Source organism: Mirounga leonina, unplaced genomic scaffold, assembly GCF_011800145.1.
Source record: "Mirounga leonina isolate KUSES-001 unplaced genomic scaffold, KU_Mleo_1.0 Mir_125, whole genome shotgun sequence".
Taxonomy (NCBI): domain Eukaryota; kingdom Metazoa; phylum Chordata; class Mammalia; order Carnivora; family Phocidae; genus Mirounga; species Mirounga leonina.
Genome location: NW_023270305.1, coordinates 14455029 through 14475336, shown reverse-complemented (window position 1 = coordinate 14475336; position 20308 = coordinate 14455029). Strand labels below are relative to the sequence as shown.

Here is a 20308-nt window from a genome sequence, read left to right as displayed (position 1 = left end):
TTTATTTATTTATTTATTTATTTATTTATTTATTTATTTATTTATTTGATGGAGAGAGGGAGAGCACAAGCAGAGGGAAGGGGCAGAGGCAGAGGGAGAAGCAGGCTCCCCACTGAGCAAGAAGCCTGATGCAGGGTTCTATCCCAGGACCCTGGGATCATGACCTGAGTCAAAGGCAGTCGCTTAACCAACTGAGCCACCCAGGTGCCCCTAAAAGTGAGTCCTTTTAAATAGAAATAATCAACCATAGCACAGGTGGTATATAACTATGGCAAAAATCAGGAAGGTGAAATGAGAATGAAGTCTGGGGAGTCGCTCTAACTCTTTCCTGACTCTTTCCTCAATCGAAACCTGTCTGTCTCATGTCCCAAATTTTTTGCAAATGCTGGGTGGTTATTTTGAGAAAGTCATCCGTACTGGATATGTGGATAAAACTGTTACCCCTTCTTGGTAACATTTCTATATTTTAACAGAAGGCATTTAATGTGGCACAATATAGGGAAAGTAGCAATTATCCGAAGATCTGGTTTTGGATTTGCCATTTACGACCTTAGGAAAACAATTTCTCTCAGGGTCTCAGTCTTCTCAGATCTAAAAAGAGGGATCTGTACTTAGCACTTGCTTCTGATGTTCTGTGAGCAATGAGCCTTGGCGGATATAATATGGTAAGAATTTCAGACACCCTGACCAGTGTGTATTTGCCTGTGAAATGGGGAAGGGAGCTGGTGGTTTTTATAACAACCTCTCCCTCTCACACCACAGAGTCCACCATCTCCCTCTCTTTAACTCTGTGATCCAGTGTCTGTGTCTCTCCCCAGCTGTCCCTGGAGTGCCCTCTCCTTGTCTCATAGAAGTAGTTCCTGAAATCCCATCTCTGAAATAGTCCTAGTGTGTTTAGATGGATTTATACGTTCTATCACTTGTATTATGTATGAGGTTTGAATTTTATATAATACACCTATATTATTTTGGTAATCAAAATAAACAATAATTTTTTTTATATAGGAAACATACTGGTTATTTGACATAGAAGAGCAATTAAATGAGTTATAACAGAATTATTATGCAATTATCTTTAACAAAGTTCTTTGTAACATGGGGAGATACTCATGTTATGATTTTAGATGAAAAAAAAGCAGGATGTAAATCTATATAGACAGTAGGATCCCAATTTTGAAATGGGTGATGGGATTCCCAGGTGATTTTAAAACCTCTTCTTTGTATTCATATACATTTCCCAAATTTCCCTCCATAGACCCTCAATTACTTTTAAAATGCATTTTTAAAAAAAGTTAAATATTTTTTGCAATAATTGTCATCAAGTGACAGAATTGTGGTTTATTCCTTCCTTTTTCTTTTTTTTAATTTCCAAATTTTGTACAAAGACTTCAGGGTTTGAAAAAAACTTTTTAAAAATGTGGGGCACCTCTTGCCTCAGTTGGTGGAGCATGTGACTCTTGATCTTGGGGTTGTAAGTTTGAGCCCCATGTCAGGTGTGGAGCCTACTTAAAAAAAAATAAAATATTTAAAAATGTAATGCTCAGGGGCATCTGGGTGACTCAGCCAGTTGAGCATCCTACTCTTGGTTTCAGCTCAGGTCATGAGCTCAGGGTCATGAGATCAAGCCCCCTGCCCCTGCCCAGTCAGGCTCAGTGCAGAGTCCGCTTGGGATTCTCTATCACCATCTCCCTCTCTGCTCCTCCCTCTGCTCACACTCACTCTTTCTTTCTCTCTCTCTCTCAAATAAATAAATAAAATCTAAAAAAAAAAAAAAAAAATGCAATGCTCAGTCCTGACATGAATGGAAAGGGGGCGCTGGAGTGCCATAAAAGCCAAAAAGATAAACCACTAGAAGAACTGTAAAGAACTATGTTGGTTCAAGGGAGGGGATGTTTAAGAAGATACCATTTGAAGACAGGGTAGACAGGCAGCAGATGGTTAGGTAGGAAAGAGTTTTAGGAGACCAGGGAGACTATAGCATTTTAAGTTACAAATGGGGGAGGCATGGGGAGGAGCTAGAAAGGTGGGGTTTTAAATGAAGGGCTTTTGAATTTTATTAATTAATTTTAGAAGATTTATTTATTTATTTGAGAGAAAGAGAGTGGGGGAAAGGGCAGAGGGAGAGATTCCTCAAGCAGACTCCCCGCTGAGTTCAGAGCCTAATGCAGGGTTCAATCTCATGACCCATGAGATCATGACCAGAGCAGAAAGCAAGAGTTGGAGCAGAAGCAAGAGTAGGCTCCACACCTGACATGGGGCTCAAACTCACAACCCCAAGATCAAGAGTCACATGCTCCACCAACTGAGCCAAGAGGTGCCCCACATTTTTAAAAAGTAAGTTTTTTTGCTCCTTAAATATGTATAACCCACTGCGCCACTCAGGTGCCCCTTTTAAATTTTTTTTTTTAATTGTGGCAAAAATCACAGAGGGCTTTGAATTCAAGGGTAAGGATCTGAACTTAATTTTGTAGACATGTTTTTTTTCTGAACTAGGAGAGAAAATAAGAGTGAATATTAATCTAAGAGAGGTAATTTGGATAGATGGGAAGGGAAGAGAGAGGTTAAAGGCACAGATAACTGGGAAGCAAGTGCCGTAGTTAAAGCAAGTCACGGGCCCACTCTCAGGTAGTGGCAGCAATCTTGGAAAGACTAGGGATACCAGGGGCACCTGGGTGGCTCAATCGGTTGGGCACCTGCCTTCGGTTTGGGTCATGATTACAGAGTCCTGGGATCGAGCCCCGAGTCGGGCTCTCTGCTTAGAGGGGAGTCTGCTTCTCCCTCTGACCGAGCCCCCCTCATGCTCGCTCTCTCAAATAAATAAAATCTTAAAAAAAAAAAAAAAAGACTAGGGATGCCAGAGGCAGAATCAGTAGGACTGACCATTCACTTGGACATGGGTGGGTTGTGGGCAGAGGAGAAAGTCAAGCCTGGATACTTGGGAAGATGCTGGTGCCTGTCATGCAGGAGTATTTAACCTGGGGACCATAGCCCCAAAAGATCCTTGACTAAAATTCTGTGAACCTAGATGAGAAAAAAAATCACATCTTGATTTTCATTAACCTCTAGCAGAAATTGGACATTTCCCTCCGTTATAAATGTAGGCAATGAACCACAGTAGTTGTAGTGGTACTTTGTCACCCACAGAAATCACAGGCATTTTCACATCACATTACTGTTGTTGCTCAACTATCCAAAAATAATTTATGCTTATCACTATTTCTAAACTACTTCAAGCCCACTGCTTGAGCTCGTGATTTAATGTGGTAATAGAAGCACATACCTTACTCTATCAAACATGTTCTAATTACTCTGGTAATTATATTCCAGTGCTTCCCAAGTTTTTTTTCATTACTGCTCCTTCCGGGAAACTTTTAAGACATTTTCCCCCCTAATAGTGATCCCTCCCCCGTCAAATTTTAGTACCAAAAATCTACAAAAGTGAAACTCCTAGAAGCACAGAGTAGAAAGGTGGGGGTGGTGGGGGGCGGGGGATGAGGAGATGCTGGTCAAAGGACACAAGATTTCCCATCATGAGATGAATTAGTTCTGGGGACCTGATGTACAGCATGGTGACTGGAGTTAGTCATACGATATTGTATACTTGGCAATTGCTAAGAGAGCAGTAGACCACACACACAGTGGTAACCATGTGAGGTGATGGATGTGTTAACTCTCTTGGTTGTGGTGACCGCAATATCAAATCATCATGTTGCACACCTTAAATATGTATAATTTTTGTCAATTATATCTCAATACAGTTGGGGGGGGGATTTTGCCTGAAAGCAAAAACTAAATAAAAATTTAAAAATAAAATCACAATAAAAAATTCTAATACGGCAGATATACTTGGGGCAATATCAGCCTCATTGAGAATGTATGAGAATGTGTGCTGTGTTCTCGTTAAGAATGTATGAGAATGCATGCAATCCAGTTTCTTCATAATCATATGTATTATATTTTATGCATTTAAAAACATTTTTCTGGGGTGCCTGGGTGGCTCAGTCGGTCTGCCTTCAGCTCAGGTCATGATCCCAGGGTTCTGGGATCAAGCCCCGCATCAGGCTCCTTGCTCAGCAAGGGAGCCTGCTTCTCCCTCTCCCTCTACCCCTGCTCATGTGCTCTCTCTCTTGCTCACTCTATCTCTCAAATAAATAAATAAAATCTTTAAAAAAATGAAAATAAAAACATTTTTCTTACATAAACCACAGACATCGCCCTTAGGGTCCACAGGCTTTACAAATTGACAAAGGGGTCCATGGTCCAAAAAGAGATAACTTCCTGCCTTGATTTTAAGTCCTACATGGTCTCACCACAGACAGGAATTTCACTCTAAGGTGTAGATGGCAACATGCTTACTACATCTCCACAGCTGACTGTCTCTATATTGGACTAAAGATCTCTCAGCTGACTAATATCCAGTTAGCAAAATCCCATCTTCTGCTTCTGTTTATCTTTCTATTTCAAGACTAAGAAATAACACTGTATGTTAACTAACTGGAATTAAAAAAATAAAAACCTAAAATAAAAAACACTAAAAAAGGGGCACCTGGGTGCCTCAGTTGGTTAGGCGACTGCCTTCGGCTCAGGTCATGATCCTGGAGTCCCGGAATCAAGTCCCACATTGGGCTCCCTGCTCAGCGGAGAGTCTGCTTCTCCCTGACCCTCTTCCCTCTTGTGCTCTCTGTCTCTCATTCTCTCTTTCTCAAATAAATAAATAAAATCTTTAAAAATAAATAAATAAATAACACTAAAAAAAATGCAAGTTTTTGTAGGTGATTGTGTAGGAGCACAGGGAATAGACCTGCTCTTAACTTGATGAAACTGTATATAATGCATCTTTGAATTAATATCTTCTTTAAGATATAAGTTTTTGTAAACAGTTGTGTAGAGGCATATGGCAAAAGACCTGTACTTTAAAAAAAAAAATAACAACTAAAAAATAACTGATGGGCTCTTTTGTACACAGAAATGTCTTTGTTCTTTCCTGAGATCTTACATGTTCACAAAAAAGCCAGCCCCATAGAGCAAAATTTCATGTGCCACTGAGGTGATGTGTAAAGGAAATTCCATCACTCTAGGAAACAGAAGACTTAGATTTATGTCCCTTCTCTGTCCCTTTGTGTGTATGTCTATAACTTGTGTCCTGTTCCCCCTGTAAAATGGAAATCACATCCACCCTATTTAACTCAAATGGAATCACGCATGTGAAGGTACTCTGGAAATGAGAAAGCATTGCACAAAGGGTTGTTAACAATCCTAAAAGTTTATGACCACACAGAACCGCAGAACATGAAATAACTGTTCTTTCTTCACTGTGGGAGATAAAATGGAAGAGAGTAAATAAATGGAATTTAATTCTAGGCTGTGGTCAAGGCTATTGTGTGGCATATATGCCATGAGCTGTCTTTTAGGCTGTATGGTGCTTCCTTTTTTTTTTTTGTAATGTTCCATAGCCCTGTTCCATCTAGAAAGATGCTCTATGAGTTCAAGGGCGGGGGGGTTGGAGGCTATCTCCCCCAAATTGATGACCTGGCCAATGATGAATAGTGGACCATGCAGGTCCTCTGAGCCAGACCTTCAGAAAATACTGGAGAAACCATGGGATAATGGTAGCAGAAGACCAGACATTTGGAGAAATGTTGAAGAGCCTTGGAAGAATTCAGATGTCGGCAAAAGCTGAGTTGTGGGTGGGAGAGGGATTCTGAGTGGAGGGCTGGCTCTGCCTGACAGAACCTAGCATAGAGCCTGGCACAGGGGGTCTGTGGGAGGAGACTGGCTAGAAGGAAGATCTAAAAGAAGAGTGAGTCAAGTCAGGGCATTGGTAACAGAATAGAAAACGCTTAAAAAATGTAAATCCAGGGGCGCCTGGCTGACCCAGTCGGAAGAGCATGCGACCCTCGATCTCAGGGTTTTGAGTTTGAGCCCCACATTGGGTGTAGAGATTACTAAAAAAATAAATAATTTTAAAAAAAAAGGAAATCTATAGTAAGGTTTCTGGAATTTGTGAAATCAGATTGTTAGAATTACAAGGATGTTAAAGATCAATTTAAAGTATCCTTTTAATCTCTATATGTGTAAACAGGCTTGAAGAGGTAAAATAGCCTGACTGACATCACATGGCAAGAAAGGAAGAAGCTGGTGTGACCAGAACCCAGGAGCTAGTCTCGATCTAGGTTTTTTGGGTTCTCCACTAACCAAGTTTCTTCCGTCAAGTAAGCAAGATCCCTAACCCTACTACAAAGTAAATGGCATTCACAAACTTGCAGTGAACCAATTTCTCATAAAGGAGACCCCCCATGGTTGGGCTGGGGAGGTCCAGGCACCCTCAGGAGCAGTGGAAGTGGTCAAGGAGGAAGGCCTCTCCTGACGACCACAGGTCCTCACAATGAACCGATAAGGAACTGGATTCCAGGGTGGAGTGAAACAGAAGTCATCTCTTTCCCGGGCCACTCTTTATTAGAGAAGGTGGCCCCTTTCTTCATATTCCCATATCTGCAAATCTCTCCCTAGATGGACACCTTCCAGAAAAGCTGTTTCTCAACAACCTTCTTCCAAGGCCTTCTGGTTGTCTGTGAAATTACAACACGTTGCAGCGCATAAACAAGTGCCCACAGTGAAGTGGGGGCAGGTATCAGAATAAACCAGAGGCTTTGCTTAAGGGAGTTTAGGGCTGAATAGAGCTTACCGATACAGAAACGCATGGGAAGATGTTTGTGTCAAATTCCCACACCAACAGCTTTCCTCTAGTCAAAGTGCTTGGTGCTGAGTGGGCGCAAGTGTGGAGAAAGAGGGAAGGAGAAATTAGAGGGGGTTAATGTGGTATTTTGGTGTCTTTTCTCTTTAAATTCAAAGTGAGAGAGAGAGAGAGAGGTATTACAGCTCTAAAGAAACCTAGTTAGGGACGCCTGGCTAAGTTATGTCTGCCTTCCGCTCAGGTCATGATCCCAGGGTCCTGGGATCGAGCCCCCACATCAGGCCCCCTGCTCAGCGGGAAGCCTGCTTCTCCCTCTCCCACTCCCCCTACTTGTGTTCCCTCTCTCACTGTCTCTCTCTGTCAAATAAATAAATAAAATCTTTAAAAAAGAAAGAAAGAAAGAAAGAAACTTAGTTAAATTGTGATGGCAGCTATGTAAAAATATGTGTGGCCACTAGGGCTGAAAGTAATATACAAATGTGAAAATCACTGCGTTGGGGGAGGTAGGATTCTGGATGACTTTCTCCCAAACCCTTAATAATGTTCAACATTGTCAATTAAATGTTCAATTAAACATTTTCAAATTTGCTTCTTGGCTAATTAACCTGATGTTATAAAATCATAATTCTCTAAAATTTTTTTATTAAAAATTGTTATTTTTAAGTAATCTCTACACCCAACGTGGAGCTTGAACTCACAACCCTGAGATTGAACTCACAACCCTGAGATCAAGAGTCACATGCTCTTCTGACTGAGTCAGCCAGGTGCCCCACAGTTTCCTAAAATTCTTGCTTGTTGTCCATCACAGCAGTTTTTAGGGCAGCAAAACACTGGACACCATCTAAATGTTTCAGAGGACTGATTTAAATAGACTGCGGTCCAGTCATAACAATGGAACACTATACAGCCATTTTATTTATTTATTTAGAGCAAGAGTGGGTGGGGGGAGGCAGAGGCAGAGGGAGAGGGAGAAAGAGAATCCCTAGCAGGCTCCAGGCTCAGCCCCACACGGGGTTTTGATCTCACGACCCTGAGATCATGACCGGAGCCAAAATCAAGAGTCAGATGCTTAACTGACTGAGCCACCCAGGTGCCCCTTATGTGGCCATTTTAAAATGAAGACATAGGGGCTCCTGGGTGGCTCAGTTGGTTAAGCGACTGCCTTCGGCTCAGGTCATGATCCTGCAGTCCCGGGATCAAGTCCCACATCGGGCTCCCTGCTCAGCAGGAAGTCTGCTTCTCCCTCTCCCGCTCCCCCCTCTTGTGCTGTCTCTTTCTCTCTCATTCTCTCTCTCAAATAAATAAATAAAATCTTTTAAAAAATTAAAAATAAATAAATAAATAAAATGAAGACCTAGATCTGAACGTGTGGAGATGGAACTGCCGAAAGAGTAAGTGAACAAAGGCAGATGTAAGACGAGTGTAGTTCAAACACACACACACACACACACACACACACACACAAGCGCAGATGTACCTATCCATGGAAAATCTCTGGAAGGATACCCAAGAGAGTTGGAAATGGCTACCTCCATTTGAAGAAGTGCAATGAGGGCCTGAGGTGGCTACTTTTCATGATATAAACTCCTATAGTATTTTTTTTAAGTGTGTGTGTGTGTGTGTGTGTGTGTGAGACTGGTGTAAGTTTTATAAGTTCTATTAACTTTCTAGGCAATGGTCTCAGGGTATTCTTCCTAAGTGGTTTTAAGATAGAGTTACCAAAAGTCCTATTCTTGTTCCCATACTTAGAAAACAGACAATCTGATTATGCCTACAGTTGTCAAAATGTGGAGGCAATGTGCGAAAAAACTAAATATGCTCATCTTTCAGAGGAAGATCTACTGAGATGTATATACCTAAGTGCAGCCAAAGAACTGGGTCAGCCTCCCACCAGGCTGCCCCAAAAAAAGCAGAGCAAGGAAATGAGCTGTTCACTCTTCTCCTGGGGGCGGGGGCGCCAGGGGTGCTCTGCACTTTAAAAGAGACACATCGGTCCAGATCCACAGAACCATCCCAAAGCTCCGGGAATCATGTTGTTTCTTAAATATTATGCATAGATTTCAGCTCAGTTCCGGTTCTCTCTGTGTCCAAACAGTATTTCAGAGCTTCAAGGAACAAAAATGGTGTGACGGGATACAGAGCGCCGACTTGAACAAGGGAGGCCATTCAAACATCCTCTAGCCTACATGTAGAGAACCTGTCCCAGGGACCCTCTGCCTGATGATACTATGTGCCTCATACTTTAATATTCTCGTACCTGGGGCCACTTTTTTTTTTTATAGGACAGATTACCTTCGCTTTAAAAACTTCTCTTTGCTTTCATGTATTTCAAGATCTAATGGAAGGATGTTTCACTACAAATTCATGAGAAGGGATGGCAAAATCTTTTTGCCCTTCCCTCCTGGGCATCTCAGCCTGAAGGATGTTCAGAAAGGTACTTAGCCCAAGGGGATACTAAGATGGTGGGCAAGGTGAGGCCTCTAGTACATGACTTGATGTCCAGGATGAATAGACGGAGCAGTCAGCCCTTCCCAGAGAGGGAAAATTACTGGCTCTGAGATATTCTGGAGCCAAACAATGTAATGGCAGGCTTAGAAACATAGAAGAAGAGGAGATAGAGGGGCGGCTGGGTGGCTCAGTCGTTAAGCATCTGCCTTGGGCTCACGTCATGATCCCAGGGTCTTGGGATTGAGCCCCACGTGGGGCTCCCTGCTTAGCGGGGAGTCTGCTTCTCCTTCTCCCTCTGCTGCTCCCCATTTGTGCTCTCTCACTTGCACTCTCTCTCTCAAATAAAATCTTTAAAAAAATGTTAAAAAAAAGAATAGGAGATGGGAATGAGCCTCAACAGGAAGATGGCAGACAGCAAAGGGTAGGTCACAGAGCACAGCTATGGGACAGCCTGACTTAGCCAATGCATTAATTTTTTTCCCAAACATGCTGCCCCGAAGAACGAAAAAAAAAAAAAAGCATTTTCTTGGTTAGGTTAAAAATCATTTGTGTTCAACACATTTCCTCCTGAATTCTGATACAGTTGAAGAATATGTGTTCATAATGTTCCTTATCACTGCCACGCCTACTAAGCTAGCCAGCTCTGGTCTAGTCAGAGATTTTACTTCATTTGCAAGGTGTGTGTGTATGTGCGTGTGTGGGCACGTGTGAGCATGCACTCTTCCACTTACTTTCTCTGATCTTCATTCCAGTGCCACAGGACAAGAAAGAAAACCCATTTATAAACCATTCTAGTATATGCTGCATTTCTTTCTGAAACCAGAAGCTAAAATGACATCTGTGAATTTGATTAGCTATGCTTTGCCCCATGACCTCACATAAACCAAAGCTCATTGCATTTTTCTGCATTCTCTTTACTTAAGTGACCACAGTCCTTTTTAACCAGCAGGCCCCTCTATTGACCAATGTGGAGTGGGGCACAGGTGTGAACTTTAGTTGGGGAGAACTCCCGATCTCCTGCCCACATCTAACTCTGCCCCCAAAGATGGGCACGCTGAGCTTTGCCTCAAATACGAATCGTTTCATCACTGACTTTTCCCACAGGGCTCATTTTGTAATGCTTACCTTATTGATATTTTCTCCCAATCTTCCGCATCATCCTTCAAATCTGAAATTCCAAACTGGAATGCAGAGTCCAGCACAGATTGCCACACCGCCTGGCGTAGGGTCACCTCCCTCCTAGGCTCTAGTTTCTCTGGGGGTCTTCTTTCCCCTGCAGACAGCAGCTATCGAGCTGCGGTCCGTGCACCCATTGGCGGCACTCGCCAGCCTGCCAAGCAGCTGCTGACTCATGCTTACTCTGGGATCTCCTGGGACCCCCAGTCTTCTGCCCTGCCGCCAGGACAGCCCCCACCCACCTCATGGAGCACTCTGGAGTCTCCGCCCCGACCTGATGAGCCGGCCCCCACCAAGGTACGCAGGCCCCCCCGAGCCCCGCCCCCCCAGCCCACCTGGAAGACGTCATTGGCACACTTGCGACACAGGTTGTGCTGGCAGGGCAGGATCACCACCGGTTTGGAGAACATCTCCAGGCAGATGGGGCAGATGAGCTGCTTCTCCAGGTTGTCCATGCTGTGTGCATCCCCTAGCAGCGGCTTGAAACCCACTGTGAAGTTCATCCCCTCAGCGATCGTGCCTGCCCTGGCCTTGGCCCCAGTCCTGGCCTTCCCTCACTGCCTCTGGACCCTTCCTCGTTCACTTCAGACAGTCCGTGGGTTCTTACGTTCCCTTCTACCACTCACTCTTGAAATAGCTCTGCTCTCTCTCCTGTCCCTTCCTCCGACAATTCACCTCGTCCTCAGCTGTTTTCAGACACTTCTCTTTCTCTAGTCTTTGCTCTGTACCCCAGCCAGACACATGGAGTTAGCTTTATCTGTCCCTCCGTCCCTGAGTGACTCTGTCCCTGACAATTTCTCCTTTTGTTCTCCAAATGACTCTTGTTCACTCTATGGGCAGCACTGTGTGTCCCTCCCTTCCCAGAGAGGAGATTAATTTTAACATGGGGGTGGGGAACAAGGGGCATCTGCATGACATTCCAACTCCCAATTTAGCTCATGTAAGGCGAGCCACAGCTGTCACCGAGTGAGTGACCCTGACTCACTCGGGAATGGGTGACTGCCTTACGCAAGAGCAGGGGTGAGCTTCACTGCTCATGGTGAAAGGTAGGTCTGTGAAGGTGTCAAGCTCTCAGGCTCAGAAGGCTCCTGTGAGCCCCTGACCCCCCTAAGCATGCTCTGGCTTGGGCTCTTCTTCCAGGGCGTGACGCAGAATCTAAACTGGCCTGGATGGGGGCACCAGACATGGCTCAGGGTGGCAGGAAAGATCTCACCAGACCTGGGGCCTGGTCAGTGCCTCCAAGGTTTAGCCAGTGACCCTCACCCTCTTCCGTTGAATGCTGTGATTCAGAACAGGGGCACCAGAGATTAGAGGGAAAGGGTCTGGTCCAACACTTCTGGTCCATTTTTGTTCTTGCCCAGAACTTTATCTCACCCTAGGAACAGAAGCTAAGGACGCTAGAGCTGGCTGGCAGTTGCACCAGGGCCTGGAACGACCTCATGAGCATGCCTCTGAGAAAGTGTGGGGATTTGGTCCATGAACACATCACTGGAGCCACTCTAAGGACTTTAAATTTGTTAGGAAATCGAGAGAAGTTGAGCTGAGCAGAAAGGACCTGAGTGCCAGGAACCTATTTTGGGCAGCAGGGGAATTGGTCTCCGGGGAAATTTTAGAGCACTGACAAAGTCATAATCACAAGGCTCTGGGAAGCCTCTGCCTCAACTCCACAGTTGTCCTGGACTCCTCCTCTCCAAGGCAGGCTGGTCTCAGATGTGAGCACCAGCCCTCTGTCTTTTTTTCCCACGGGCCTTTTCCTCTATCCCAGGCCCGATTTGTCTTTTGGGGACCCAACAGATGCATTGGATTGGACAAAAGCTCTTTTATTTACTGACATTCCTTAGCACTTCTCCCATTCAGGAGAGAGAAGTTTGAGGAGTTACTCGGCTCTGACCTTGGGTGGATGGGAAATGGTGTGGAGAGGAGAAAACAGGCACTGTGAAGAGGCACAAATGGGGAAAGGGTCTGTAGAAGTATTATCTTTTCCCTATCACATGTTTCATGCCCCTGTTAACAAAACATATGGTGATCAGCATGCATAAGATGTGGTAAAAAGGATGGAGGCAAGCAGGCACTGATAGATGAACGTCAGTCAGCCCACAGGACCCACGCTAAGGGGGGCTGTGCTGGGGTACAGTCCAGAGAGAATCCAGAGGTGGGATAACTCCCCCTCCCCCTCCAATGCATTCATGCTTTGTGTGAGTTGACTCATGGTGGCATAGAATGAGTCTGACAATGAGGCTGACAATGTCAAGTGCATGGGCACCAGAAAAAGGTGAGACCAGCCCCAGAAATGTGTGCCGGCGTAGGAATGAGGCTGACGCTAAGTTTTTGGTGCAGCGCTGCCACAAAGGAGGGTCAACTGATATAGCAGCTCTGGGATAGGATCCACCCTGCTCAGTTATCAGGATCTTGGTGGAGATAATGCAAGTGGCTCAGGGCCCCTACCACCTGAAACTGGCCCAAATCCCAAGGTACAGGAAAAAGAATGCTCGGGAAAAGTCTGTCACCACTGCCTGAGACCTCATAAGGGTACGTATGGAAGGGCTGCTGTCTAAACAGATTAAAATTGGGACTGGAGCTAAAAAGAAGAGTGGCTGGGTGACCTTGTATTGGCAGGGTCAGTGATACCATCAAGGACAGAGGTGGCATCCCCACTGGGATAGATGCCATCAATGCTTCTGAAGTTGGGATTCTTATAAGAAGAGGGTCAAATCAGGGTCAATGTCAGGACAGGGCTACTTGCTCCCCTCTTCAACGTGTCCAGTGTGTTGGGCAGCAGAAGGCACCCTCGCTCGGTCAGCACCTGGGGGCAAAAGAGGTTGGCATCTTATTAAGCAGAAGGAATGATGACACAGAATTTAAAGCAAGCCCCCTGTGGGTAAGAATATAAACACCTGAAATCCAGAATATAAGATATAAACTTTCTACTAATGACTCATTGGAAGTTAGTGTATGTTCTTTTCTTATCCTTTGATTATTGCTGCATTTTAGCTTCCATATATACTCACTCCTCTTCATCTTTTAGAAATCATCTTCCCTATCATCTTGTCCTCTTCTAAAATTTCTTTTGTTTCCTATGATGGAATTTGAAAAACACATATACAAATATTTAGTAACAATTTTTCGTCCAGGGGTGAGAAAACCGTTACCTTGCAGTTACATGCCAGTATCACTAGGTGGCACTAGAGTGAACTTCAGTCAAGCCACACTCTCCGTGCTTAGGGTGGGGATGATCTCATCAGACACTTAATCTTCCTTTCGAGTAAAGGCAGTGAACTTCATCTTCAAGTACTGCCTTTTCAAGGCATCCTCCCACCCACTCTTTACCTTAACTCCCACCCCATTCCTTAGCTTAACAGTCATGAGAGGCCAATATTACATTCATTTTTTTTTGAAGATTGTATTTATTTATTCGACAGAGAGAGACACAGTGAGAGAGGGAACACAAGCAGGGGGAGTGGGAGAGGGAGAAGCAGGCTTCCCGCGGAGCAGGGAGCCCAACGCCGGGCTCGATCTCAGGACCCTGGGACCATGACCTGAGCCGAAGGCAGACGCCCAACGACTGAGCCACCCAGGTGCCCAGCCTACTAGATCCACTGTCAGTTGGTGGCATAAGCCGCTCAGAAACCAAGTGTATCCTCTTCTCTTTCTTCACTTGGCCTCAGTACGGGCTTGAGACTCCCGCCCATATTAAGAGCTCAGAGTTTCACCTCCAAGGATCTCTCATTCCCAATCCAGCTCTCACCTCAGGCCCTGTCTACGGCTCTCACCTGCCCTGGGAGGCTGATTCTGTACATCCTGCTGGTATCTTCTGGCAACCTCCTCAGGTGGTGGCTTAAGCGCTCCGCAGCAGAAGCAGCAGCAGCAACAGCAGCAGCAGCAGGTGAGCAGAGCGCACAGGAGGACCAGCGTCTGAAAGGCAGGGAAGAGTGGCCTCGGCCCAGCATTTCCTCCATATCCCACCCCACAAAATGGGACAACAGAAGCAGCTGCACTGGGAGAGAAGGGTCAGCTGTCCAAGAAGAGGAGGGTCATCCCTCCTTCCGTATTCTTTTTTTTTTTTTTAAGATTGATTGATTGATTGATTGATTTGCGAGCCAGCACAGAGGGAGAGGGAGCAGGGAGCCTGACGTGGGCCTCGATTCCAGGACCCTGGGATCACGACCTGAGCCGAAGGCGGACATTTGACCAACTGACACACCAGGCGCCTCCCGCCCCTTCCTTATTCTTAAGGGACTAGGAAGAATTGTATACCTTGAACCAGCAACTATTCATCGTAAAATAGTACGTGACGCCTTCTTCGCCAAAGTGATCATATATATATATTCCCAATGAACCATGCCGGTCGTAGATTTTCCGCTTCTTAGGGTCACTCAGTATGGAGTGGGCTGTGTTGATCTCTTTGAATATTTCTGCTGCTTGAGCGTCCCCTGGATTCTTGTCTGGATGATACTTTAAGGCCAGTTTCCTGCCCAGGCAATACCCAAAAGGACGGTGGGGAGAGGATGGTTGGGAAATGGCCGGGGAAGGAGGGTAGGATGAATGACAGGGATAGGTCTCTAGATGTGAAGAAGGCATGCATGAGTGCAAAGAATGGAGGCAAGCAGCCCAAGTCTAAATTCCTTGCCATGCCACAGTGAAAAGGATGATGACCCCATCCAACCCAAAGTGAAGGCTTGAGGATTTAAAAATGGGTCAGAAAGCAAGGTAGAAAGAGAAGGGTTTAAGGCGGGGCGGATTCCAGGGTTTAGTAGGAGGCTGGGTCTGAACCTGTAAGCCTTTTTGATGTCTTCCGGTGAGGCACCTTTCTTAAGCTCCAGCACAGCATAGAGGGTTGTCCCACTTCTGGACAGCTGGTGGGCTGCTTCGTCCAAATGAGCCATGATCTGGGTCAGAGAAGAAGCATTTGTGAGAACCTCCACAGGGTAGGCCATGGAGAAGTGAACTTATACTGAGGAAACTCATTGCCTTCAGGGGCTAGGCAGGTAAAACGAGTACAAAGGGACAAGTATAAGACAACAGTGAGTGGGCTCTGTGACTAGCAGGAGCGTGCAGGTGACCAGAAATGACATCCAAATTTTAAAGAGGAAATATCTCCTCACATTTCCCAGCGTCCTTCAGCTACGCAGCCCTCCAGACACCCCACATCGTGGAGCGGTGCGAGCAAGAGGAGGTCTAAACCATGGGAGGAGAGTGATTTTATCTGGAACTACTAGTACCTTAGGCAAACAGCCCCGGGCCTGTCCAAGCTCACTGCTGGGTTGGAAAGACCAAGGCAGACCAGTCCTTGATCAGGTTGGGTCAGGAACCGGGGAGATGCACAATTCCCACGGGAGACACAATTCAGACCAAACCCTGAGCCACCTAAGAGAAGTCAGGTGTCCCAAAGCCAGGCCGTAGGGCAGTGCCGCAGCTAGGCCAGAGGCGTTCTTCTTCTCCTTAGCCTCCCCTCCCAAACCTCAGAGATGGGCAGCGGGGAGAGCATCAAGGGATGAAAACCGAAGCGAAAGGCATGGCTTTGGGGGGCGACCGGCCAGGGACCAGTGAGCAGGACCCCAGACAGTGGGAGAGACCCTGGGAGGCTGTGGCCCGTAAGAGCCAAGACAACATGCTCAGGAGGGAATGCTCTGGTTCCCGGATGCCCTCTGACTCCGTGTGGACTCCGCGCCCGGCCTGGTGCTCTACCTTTACCTCAGAGCCGCTCTCCTCGCCTGGGCCGGCCTCACACAACCTCCATCTGGGTGTGAAATTTCACACCGCCGGGGGGCCAGCGGCCAACTGCGCTTGCGTGCTGCGCCAACACTCCGGGTCGCTTTTTGGCGCCGCCGGAAAATCTGGGAGGTGCGGCTACGTGGGCCCTGGGATTTATTTCGCTCCAGGGCGTAGGGATCAGCCCTGCGCCAGCGGCCGTGCTGCGTTGCCAGCTCTTCCGGTGGGCGTGGCCTGGGACGGGGTCATCCCTTCTCCGGTGGGAGAGGATCGCCAGTCTTGGTGACCCGCAGGGCTCGTCCACTCACCTAAGGAAACGTGTTGGGCTTGCACGCCGGGGTTGTATGAGAGGTACGGCTCCTGCAAGCCTTTCTCAAGAGGTGTATTACCTTCCCAGTCTTCTTTTGCAGAGTTTAGGGGTCTCCACTTTGTCCTTTTTTTCCCCTTCCACCTGGAAACTCCTACACATCCTTAAAGACCCACCTCGAATGTCCTGGGAACCCTTCCTTCTTTCCCCCAGTTGTTCCCATCTTGCTCTGTCAAGGCATTTATTCTATTATATTGTAATTATTAGTTTGCACGTTCCCTTAAATGATAAACGATATCTTGAATTTTCCAAAAGTCACTACTGTTCTTCAAAAACTTCATTTAAATACTAGAATATCATAAGCATGTACCATAATGTATTTATATAATCCAGATCGGATACTTGTTTCTAGCCATTTGATAGTGTAATAACCTTATAACGAAAAATCTTACCTATAAATCTTCAAATAAATCTCTTCCCTGCCCCCTTGAGGTGGATTCCTGGAAGTGTATTATTGGGTCAAGGCGAATTTTTTAGAGGCTCTTGATCCATGTTGCTAACTTTCTTCCCAGAAAGATAACAAAAATGCCAATTTACAGCCCTACCTGCAGGGCTTGAGAGCACCTATCTCCACCTGGGCTGGCTTCCTGTGATTCCAACAGAAGGCAGTGTTTGCACCACTTAAAATTTACCACTTTGTAATGTTGGTTTTCTTTATAGAGGAGCACTCAATAGCTCCCATAGCATGTACTTGAAAGAGCTTTAATAGTTCAATAATATTTCTCTGTTACACCTCGTGTGGCTTTTATCACTCTCTTCCCTTTATGACAGTTATTTGTGCACATTTACATTGCCTTCTGGGTGTTAAGTGGTAAATCAATCCTCCATCCCAAGAAATGTGAGCCATCTGAGTAAACTAAGGAGTCCATGTGCAATAGGCACAATGACCAGTGAATTAGCTAACTTATTTCTGTAGATCTGTGATCACCATAGGGGTGGGGATGAAAAGCTTTGGCATCAACCTCCCAGTTCATAGATTCTGGGTCGGAGGAGTTTATAGGTTAGTCACCTAAAAACAAAGGAGCTGAAGCTGACATTTTTTTCTGTGGTGGTTTGTACTATGATAAATTTCCCAGCTAACTTCCAACTTTCATCACCATCATGGGATGCAGAACTAGCAGAGCAACCCAGGTTGTTTCTTTACTAGCACTGGAAAGACAGAAGAAGGCACTAGAAGTGCAGAACACTTACAATGAATTTCTTACCTCAGTCTACAGGCCCAGCCTGGTCTGGCCCCTGCCTCTCGCTCTAGTCCTGTCAAGCACCACTGTTTTGCTTGCTCAGGTCTCTGCTGCACTGGTTTTCTGTCAGTTCTTTGAAGACACCTGTTCCCTCCCATGTCAAGGGCCTTAGGCCATGCTGCTCCCTCTGCCTGGAGGACTCCTCCTCAGGCTGTCTGCTAGCTGACTTCTCATCCTTCTAGGATCTCAGCTTCATGTCTCCTCAGATAGGCCTTCTAAATTGAGTTCTACTTCTCTCTCTCCAACTCATAACACCCTCACCACGATTTGTGAATAGATGTTTATTTGTGTGTTGATTTGTTTAAGGCTGCCTTCCCCAGTACAAGGTGAACTCTCTGAGGGCAGGGACCTTGTAGCTTTGTTCACCATCTTTCACCTAGTACCTAGAACCGTGTCTGGTTCACAGCAAGTGAATTAATGATTTATTGAATGAGCTACAGCAGAGGGAGCCCTCTGCTGGTCCAATGTAGGCCTAGAGGTTGGGCCCTAGCAAGAATTCCCTAGAGGAACACTTAGCTGGGGAGTTGGAAGATTTGCCCTCCTATGGCCCCGAACAAGAAGAGACATAAGGGGTTAAGAAAAGGCGGTAGGGGAGATAGTAATGGTGATTTGGAGCTCCTTGGTTCTTGTTTGTCTTCGTCTTCCTCCAGTTCCTAACACAGTTCCTGGGATATTGTAGGTGCTCAATGAATGTCGGCTGGATGAATGAATAAGTAAACGTCGTGTGTCTTCCCAGAGGCACTGTAACCTACTAATCTCCTTTGATTCTCCCAGCAGCCATGAGCGATGGTGTGATCACACCCCTGCTTCATAGAAGTGAGCCCAGAGAAGGAGGGCAAATTAGGTTCTTCTCTGAGAAGAGTTAGTAAACATCTTTCACATCTTGCCAGAGGCTCCAGAATGTTATTACTTCTTATCATTGCCCTCTGACATTCTAATTAATTCTAATCATAGTTCCTGGCTCTTGAAATAACCATTATCTTTAAGTCTTCCAAGGCTCTAGTCTAAATGAATGGACACTGCAGCCGGGAAGCTACAGACATGGAAAGAAGGCAGGCAAGTCGGCCTGGCATCCTTTGGCTAGAGGCTCTCCACTTTGCCTTCACCTAGAAACAGACCCTATCTGGCCCTGTTTCTATGCACACAGTCTCTTCTGACACTCAGCACAGTACTAGGAAGAACACACAAGCCCAAAATCAGAAGCCCTAGGCCTTGGTTTTGACTCTGGCTCTAATGAGCCATGTGATCCTGAACAAGTCACTTAATCTCTGAGGCTCTTTTCCCTCTTCTGTAAAAACCTGTGCCATTCCACAGGGTTGATGTCAAAACTAAATTAGATTTGGTTGTAAGAAAAAAATGGAAAAAAATAACTATGCTAAAGAATGATTTCAGGCCAAAACCTTCTCTAGAACCATTTTCCCTCAAGTCACTGATCTTATAGTTTACTATCTCACAGTTTGGTCTCTCCTGGAGAAAATCAAGAAGCATCCCTTATTTACCCACAAACAGCTAAAGTTTTAGTCATATAGCCAGAATACACATATACAGACAGCAGACATTGGCATATTTATACCCAAAATATCATGCTCTTGAGCATATGCAGTGGGAGAGAGAGATCACAATTTGTCATACCCAACCACTAGGTTCTAGAATTGCATAGTTTTCGCGTTGGAAAGGAACTCAGAGGCTTAACTCTCATCTAATGCCTTCGTTGTGTAATTGAGGAAAGTGTGGCCCAGAGAGAAGGAATGACCTGCTCAAAGTCAACCAGTGAGATCCAGACCTAAGTCTTCTAAGTTAAGATTCTATGCTGTGTCTGCTTCTTATACACACCAGCTCCCTTCTCACTCTAAAATTGAGGTCTAGGGGTGCCTGGGTGGCTCAGTCGGTTGGGCATCTGACTCTTGGTTTTGGCAGGTCATGATCTCAGGGTCGTGGGATCTAGCCCCACATTGAGCTCTGTGTTAAGCGGGGAGTCTGCTTGAAGATCCTCTCCCTCTGCTCCTCCCCGACTCATTCAAATCAATCAATCAATCAATCTTTAAAAAAAATAAAGTTGACGGCTAGAGACAGACCAAAGCTGTAATTGATATTTGATATCCACCTCCTTTCATGATGTCAGGTAATGTCCCTCTTTCCCTCCCTCCAGCTGAAAGCGTGCTCACTACCTGTGACAAAACATCACTGGCCCGGTTTGTTTGCCTGTCCTCTCCTGGGCAGACATCTCAGGTGGGAGGGGGAGGGCTTCCAGCCAGAGAGGCTGCTGCATTCCCCTGTCATCTCTGACCTGCAACCCCAGACTGCAGAGCTAAGGGCAGGCTGACAGGGCACAGCTGTCTCACCTGTAAAATGGAAATAATAGAGTGTACCTCTTAGGGTTGTTAAGAGGACGAAATACTTAATTTGAATAGTGCTTGGCACATGGTAAGTGCTATGTTATTGTCATTGTCATCATCATCATCATCATCATCATCATCCTTTCCATCTGGTCACCTCTCAATTTTGTAAAGAGAGAAGTTGCTTTTCCTTTTGTCTCTGGGAAGAAGGAAAACTCAGGATCCTTCCTCTAGGAAGATTTGCAAATTGTCATTAGAATTGTTCCATCCCCTTTCTACATCCTTCTCTCAGCCTCTTAGAACCCCATATCCTTGTTCCCCTACCCAGCACCCTCAT

The 20308-nt window shown here is 45.7% G+C and overlaps 2 protein-coding genes across 3 annotated transcripts in view; both read right to left on the bottom strand.

Annotated features, from left to right (window-relative positions):
- Positions 1 to 11186, bottom strand: part of TRIM54 (tripartite motif containing 54) — a 21100-nt gene extending 9914 nt beyond the window's left edge. Inside the window, exon 1 of one of the 2 annotated variants that reach the window (XM_035000778.1) lies at positions 10654 to 11186. In XM_035000778.1, the coding sequence (XP_034856669.1) occupies positions 10654 to 10821 (168 nt within the window). In that variant the 5' untranslated portion in view covers positions 10822 to 11186. The remainder of the gene's footprint in view (positions 1 to 10653) is intronic. The other variant, XM_035000779.1, reaches the window with a different exon arrangement.
- Positions 11187 to 13339: 2153 nt separating this feature from the next.
- Positions 13340 to 15201, bottom strand: DNAJC5G (DnaJ heat shock protein family (Hsp40) member C5 gamma). Its single transcript, XM_035000460.1, has 4 exons — positions 15089 to 15201; positions 14573 to 14834; positions 14089 to 14230; positions 13340 to 13392 (listed from the first exon to the last, which is right to left on the bottom strand). The coding sequence occupies exons 1-4, from the start codon at positions 15199 to 15201 to the stop codon at positions 13340 to 13342; spliced, it is 570 nt and encodes a 189-aa protein (XP_034856351.1).
- Between the last annotated feature and the right edge of the window lie 5107 nt (positions 15202 to 20308).

Excerpts from the sequence above, each read along its gene's own strand:
- DNAJC5G (XM_035000460.1), bottom strand. The coding sequence starts at position 15,201 with ATGGCTCATTTGGACGAAGCAGCCCACCAGCTGTCCAGAAGTGGGACA. Across the intron at positions 14,835-15,088 it reads GACATCAAAAAGGCTTACAG|TTCCCAACCATCCTCTCCCC; the intron begins GTTCAGACCCAG and ends TTCCCCGGCCAT. Across the intron at positions 14,231-14,572 it reads TGAATAGTTGCTGGTTCAAG|ACGCTGGTCCTCCTGTGCGC; the intron begins GTATACAATTCT and ends CCTGCCTTTCAG.